This window comes from Anolis sagrei, chromosome 8, assembly GCF_037176765.1.
Source record: "Anolis sagrei isolate rAnoSag1 chromosome 8, rAnoSag1.mat, whole genome shotgun sequence".
In the NCBI taxonomy this organism is placed as follows: domain Eukaryota; kingdom Metazoa; phylum Chordata; class Lepidosauria; order Squamata; family Dactyloidae; genus Anolis; species Anolis sagrei.
This window is the reverse complement of record NC_090028.1, coordinates 24,013,039-24,018,659: the sequence shown is the minus strand read 5'-3', so window position 1 is coordinate 24,018,659 and position 5,621 is coordinate 24,013,039. Positions and strand designations below refer to the sequence as shown.

Sequence of the window (5,621 nt, the reverse complement as noted above, 5' to 3'; positions counted from 1 at the left end):
ACTCGCATATGTCAAGGTCTATTTTCCCCCCAAGAGCGCCTCAAGAGCCCCCCTGGGCAAAATCAACTATGCTGCAAATGCTTACTTTGCGTAATGGGTTGAGCCGCCCCTGCTATTAGTATTAGTAGTATTAGTATTAGTATTCTCTGGCAGTGTAGCTCCATCCCAAGTGTATCTCCTCCTTGCTGAACCAGCTCCTGTCTCCTTCCAGCCCCTTCTTTCCCCCTTTAGACTGAGCTCTGTGGAGTGCTCTAAGGGTTCAGTGGAAGCCTTTGCTGGAGCCACCGACTCTAGGGTTCGAGGGGAGGCGAGTGGACCCCTTGTAAGGGTCTGAAAGCGCGATAAAAGCCGGGTTTGGCGCTTGCCTGCTCTTCCAAAGGGCTTGTTGGGAGAAGGGGAGGAGGGAGAGAGGGAGGGGAGAGGCGGTCTTTGGACGTGAGATTTCAAACATCAGATCCCTGCGTTTATAGATTGGGTGCCCGGAAATTTTTTTTCCAAATAAACACAGCTTGATTCGACTTGGGTGGGCAGACTTATCAACAGCTCTAATGCTATAAACAAAGGGAGGAGGAGGAGGAGGAGGAGAAGGAGAAGCCGGGCTCTGTGTGGCTTTGGGGTTTGGAGAGAAAGGAAGGGAAAAAAAAGGGGGGGGGGGGGCTGGGGGCGAAGAAGGAGAAGAAGAAGAAGACGAAGGGGGCAATGGGGAGAATTTTTAATTAATGTGGGTGGGCTGCGAAAGCGAGAGAGGGCTTGTTTATCGGAGACCATTTATTTTCCAGCGCTAAGTCAACACAGCATCGCGGACGTACCACAATTATTGCACACTCGCCTTCCCCCTTTCCTCCTCCTCCTCTTTCCTCGTTTCTTCCTTTCTTCCTCCCCTTTCGTTTGGGAAAAGAGAGAGAAAGAGTGAGAGAAAGAGAGAAGGAGAAGCAGCCGAAAGGAGATCCTGTGCGTCAGAGGAGGTGGACGGGAGGGGCGCCCCCTTTGGGAGCCTCTGCCCCCCAAACCGGACCGAACCCGGGCTCGAAACGGGGTCCGTTCGGAAGGGAAATGAGCCAGCTTTACAGCGGTGCCTCTCCCCCTCTGCTGCTCTATGGGGCCGAGAGGCTACGGGGCGCTTTGCTGGGCTTCCCTTTCTCGCTCAGCCGGCCGGATCCGCCCCAGAAGCCTCCCTATAGCTACATCGCTCTCATCGCCATGGCTATCCAAGCCGCCCCCGGCAGGAAGGTCACCCTGAGCGGCATCTACCAGTTCATCCTGGACCGCTTCCCCTTCTACCGGGAGAACAAGCAAGGCTGGCAGAACTCCATCCGGCACAACCTGTCGCTCAACGCCTGCTTCGTGAAAGTGCCCCGCGAGAAAGGCCGGCCCGGGAAAGGCAGCTACTGGACCCTCGACCCCCGCTGCACGGACATGTTCGAGCGGGGCAACTACCGGAGGAGGAAGAGGAGGCCCAAGACCCCCGAGGGGGCCCGGAAGGAAGCCCTGCCGCCCGAGGAAGAGGCAGCAAGAGAGGAGCAGGAAGAAGAGGAGGAAGAAGAAGAAGAAGAGGGAAAGGAGGCTCCTAGCATGAGCCCAGGCGCACCCCAAGGAGCTGGAGCGCAAGAATCGTCTCTCCAAGGATCTGGCCTTCACGAATCGGGCTTGCAAGGGCCAGCCACCCAAGAAGGGAGTCTCCAAGGAGAGGGTCTCCAAGCATCTCTCCAAGGGAGATCGGCCCTCCAAATGACGGCTCTCCCAAAGTCAGGACTCCAAGAATGGAGCTTCCAAGGAGCGCATCTCAAAAAAGAGCCCAGCCTCCAGGAAGAAGCTCTCCCAAAGTCGCCCCTCCAGGAATGGAGCCTCCAAAGATCCGGCCTCAAAGGGTCGTCTCTCCAAGAATCCTGCACTCAAGGATTCATCGGTTTCCAAGACTCAACCTTGCAAGGGTCGGCCCTCCAAGCGGGACCGCACCTCCAGGAATCGGGTCTCCCAAAGTCGACCTTCCAAGAAGGAAGCCTCCAAAGAGCGGCTGTCAAAGAAACGGGTCTCCTCCAGGAATCGGGTCTCTCAAAGACGGGCCTCCAAGAAATAAGTCTCCAAAGACCCGGCCTCCAAGAGTCGGCTCTCCAAGGATCGGCTCTCCCAAAGTCGGGCCTCCAAGAAGGAAGTCTCCAAAGAGCGGCTGTCAAAGAAACGGGTCTCCAAGATGCCGGCCTCCAGGAAGCGGGTCTCCAAGGGCCTCTCCTCCAGGAATCAGGTCTCCAAGAGTCTCTCCTTCAGGAATCGGGTCTCCAAGGGTCTCTCCTCCAGAAATCGGGTCTCCACGGGCCTCTCCTCCAGGAACCGAGTCTTCAAGGGCCTCTCCTCCAGGAATCAGGTCTCCAAGGGCCTCTCCTCCAGGAATCAGGTCTCCAAGGGCCTCTCCTCCAGGAATCGGGTCTTCAAGGGTCTCTCCTCCAGAAATCGGTTCTTCAAGGGCCTCTCCTCCAGAAATCGGGTCTCCAAGGGCCTCTCCTCCAGGAATCGGGTCTCCAAGGGTCTCTCCTCCAGGAATCGGGTCTCCCGAAATCGGCCTTCCAAGAAGGAAGTCTCCAAAGACCCGGCCTTCAAGGATCGGCTCTCCCAAAGTCGGGTCTCCAAGAAGGTAGTCTCCAAGGCTCGGGTGGTGGCGGAGAGGTGGGAAGATCCCTCCCTGCCTCACCTGCCAAGGCGCCGCCAAGCTTCAGCATCGAAAGCATCCTGTCGGAGAGAGCGCTCCGCCGCCGGCCGGGCCCCGCGGGCCCCAAGACCTCGTGGTCCTGGCCTTTGGCCGAGTCCCGCCCGGCGCCCCTCCTGCTCCTCGACTCGCCCCTCGGCCTCCCGGGCGCCTTCGGCCAACTGGGCGCCCTGCCCTTCCTCTCCTACCTGCCGCTCCGCCTCCCCGAGCCCGCGCCGCACTTCCCCTGATCATGGAGGGCAGGTGGGAGGCCTCCCACAGGTGGGATGCTGCCGGGAAGGGGGGGGGGCACTAGCCCAGGCCAGGTCCAACTTCGCCCTCCCCCTCTTCCAGGGGTTTTGCACTCCAACTCTTGAATTCCCAAACCTGGTTGCCCATGCCTCTTTTAGACTTAGGGCTCCAAAACCTTTTGGTGTTATCTAAGGCTTTTCATGGCCGGAAGCATTGAGGTGGCTGTGAGTTTCCCAGGCTCTATGGCCATATTCCAGAAGCATCCTCTCCTGACCTTTCGCCTGCATCTGTGGCTACTGGCATTTCCAGAGGTTTTGCTGGCAGTGAAGCAAGTGTAGGGTATATGTATGCAGGCCTGTAGCCAGGGGGAAGGTTAGGATTTAACCCCCCCCCCCCACCCAATTTTTCAGGTTAAAAAAACCTCTTGGTTTATTCATGAATTTTAACTGGTTAACCAAATCATAGAATCATAGAATCAAAGAGTTGGAAGAGACCTCATGGGCCATCCAGTCCAACCCCCTGCCAAGAAGCAGGAATATTGCTTCTTGGCAGATGGCCATCCATCTGCCAAGCCTCTGTTTAAAAGCTTCCAAAGAAGGAGCCTCCACCACACTCCGGGGCAGAGAGTTCCACTGCTGAACAGCTCTCACAGTCAGGAAGTTCTTCCTCATGTTCAGATGGAATCTCCTCTCTTGTAGTTTGAAGCCATTGTTTTGCGTCCTAGTCTCCAAGGAAGCAGAAAACAAGCTTGCTCCCTCCTCCCATGCTAAATCCCCATGCTAAGTCTATGAGACGCAAAAAATTAAGAGTCCCTCCAGAACTGCAAGCAGTATCTCAAGCAAATATTGACAATTTATCCACACTGTCATTACTTGCAACAATAGCCGATGTAGCGAAGCAACCAAGTTGGGGGGGGGGGGGTTAGAATGCTCTCATTAAGGAGGCCAGACTTGGTGGAGGTGGTTGACCAGGGCGGAGCTGCAGGCTATTGAAGGCTGCTCTGCCCCCTGCTGTACTCTTTGCTTCAGCGTGACCCTACCCCCCCCCCCCCCCGAAATTTTCAATCCTCCCCGAATTTTTTTTCTGGCTATGGCCCTGGCAATAGCCGATGTAGCAAAGCAACCAAGTTGGGGAAGGTGTTGAATGCTTTCATTAAGGAGGCTAGACTTGGTGGAGGTGGTTGACAGGGGTGGAGCTGCAGGCTATTGAAGGCTGCTCTGCCCCCTGCAGCTGTGCTCTTTGCTTCAGTGTGAGCTAGGAGGCAGGTTTCAACCCCCCCCTGAAATTTTCAACTCCCCCCGAAATTTTCAAACTCCCACCTGAATTTTTTTCTGGCTGGTGCATAAAAACAGCACTGCTTCAGAAGTGTTCTTCAGGGCCCAAAATATATCTACTCTCCCATAAAATAGCTTGTTTCATATCATGCACACAAGAGACAAACATGAAGTAGGCTTGGATAAAAATCACATATTTGGTTTACTCACAGTCTTCATGTGTCGAGCGTACACAGGTACACAACTTATCATTCCAGTTTCAGATATGTTTGAGATAATTCTCTGTGTCATCTGGCTAGGACATCTCTCTTGTAACAAAACAGCTCTCAACAGGTCACATAGTCAAAAGGAGAGAGAGGAAGAGTATGTGGTCTGCAGCTCCTTTTATAACTTCTCAGGAACCATAGAGTAAAGGAAGCTGCAAACCAGAACATATATACAGGAAACAGTACGCAACAGGATTGTAGATAAACATTATTAGAGAAGGCTTGAAGAAGGTTGTCATTTCCAACATATATACCTATGGAATAATGTCTAGGGTGGGGACTCAAGGTGGCGAACAACAACAACAACAACAACAATGAGATAAATATTACTAGAGAAGGTTTGAAGAAAGTTGTCATTTTCAACATATATACCTATTGAATAATGTCTAGGGTGGGACAAAGAACCCTGTCTGTTTGAAGCAAGTGTGGTTGTTGTTGTTGTTGTTGTTGTTGTTATCTTTATTTATATTCCGCCTTTCTCCCCATGGGGACTCAAGATGGTTAACAACAACAACAACAACGACAACAAACTTTATTTATATCCCACCCCATCTCCCCATAGGGGACTCGGAGCAGATAACATCATAAAAGGCAAGTATTCAATGCCAACAAATAAATACATACATACATAACTTAATAAAACACATAAAAACACAACAGCAATTCAATCATTTAAAAATCATAATCAAACAATACAACATACAACAATACAACTTACTTAGGCAATCCCTCATTGACCAATAAATGATAAAATGATCAAGGGTCTGGAGAACAAGCCCTATGAGGAGTGGCTTAAGGAACTGGGCATGTTTAGCCTGAAGAAGAGAAGGCTGAGAGGAGATATGATAGCCATGTATAAATATGTGAGAGGAAGCCACAGGGAGGAGGGAGCAAGCTTGTTTTCTGCTTCCTTGGAGACTGGGACGCGGAACAATGGGTTCAAACTACAAGAGAGGAGATTCCATCTGAACATGAGGAAGAACTTCCTGACTGTGAGAGCCGTTCAGCAGTGGAACTCTCTGCCCCGGAGTGTGGTGGAGGCTCCTTCTTTGGAAGCTTTTAAATAGGGACTGGATGGCCATCTGTCAGGGGTGATTTGAGTGCAATGTTCCTGCTTCTTGGCAGGGGGTTGGACTGGATGGCCCATGA

General features: G+C 52.5%; 1 protein-coding gene across 1 annotated transcript; it reads left to right on the top strand.

Annotated features, from left to right (window-relative positions):
• Positions 1 to 685: 685 nt before the first annotated feature.
• Positions 686 to 2,931, top strand: FOXL1 (forkhead box L1). The gene has a single exon (XM_060788261.2). It carries the CDS (start codon positions 1,054 to 1,056, stop codon positions 2,929 to 2,931), a length of 1,878 nt encoding a protein of 625 aa, XP_060644244.2. The 5' UTR covers positions 686 to 1,053.
• Positions 2,932 to 5,621: the final 2,690 nt, after the last annotated feature.

Coding starts and splice junctions, on each gene's coding strand:
- FOXL1 (XM_060788261.2), top strand. CDS start 1,054: ATGAGCCAGCTTTACAGCGGTGCCTCTCCCCCTCTGCTGCTCTATGGG.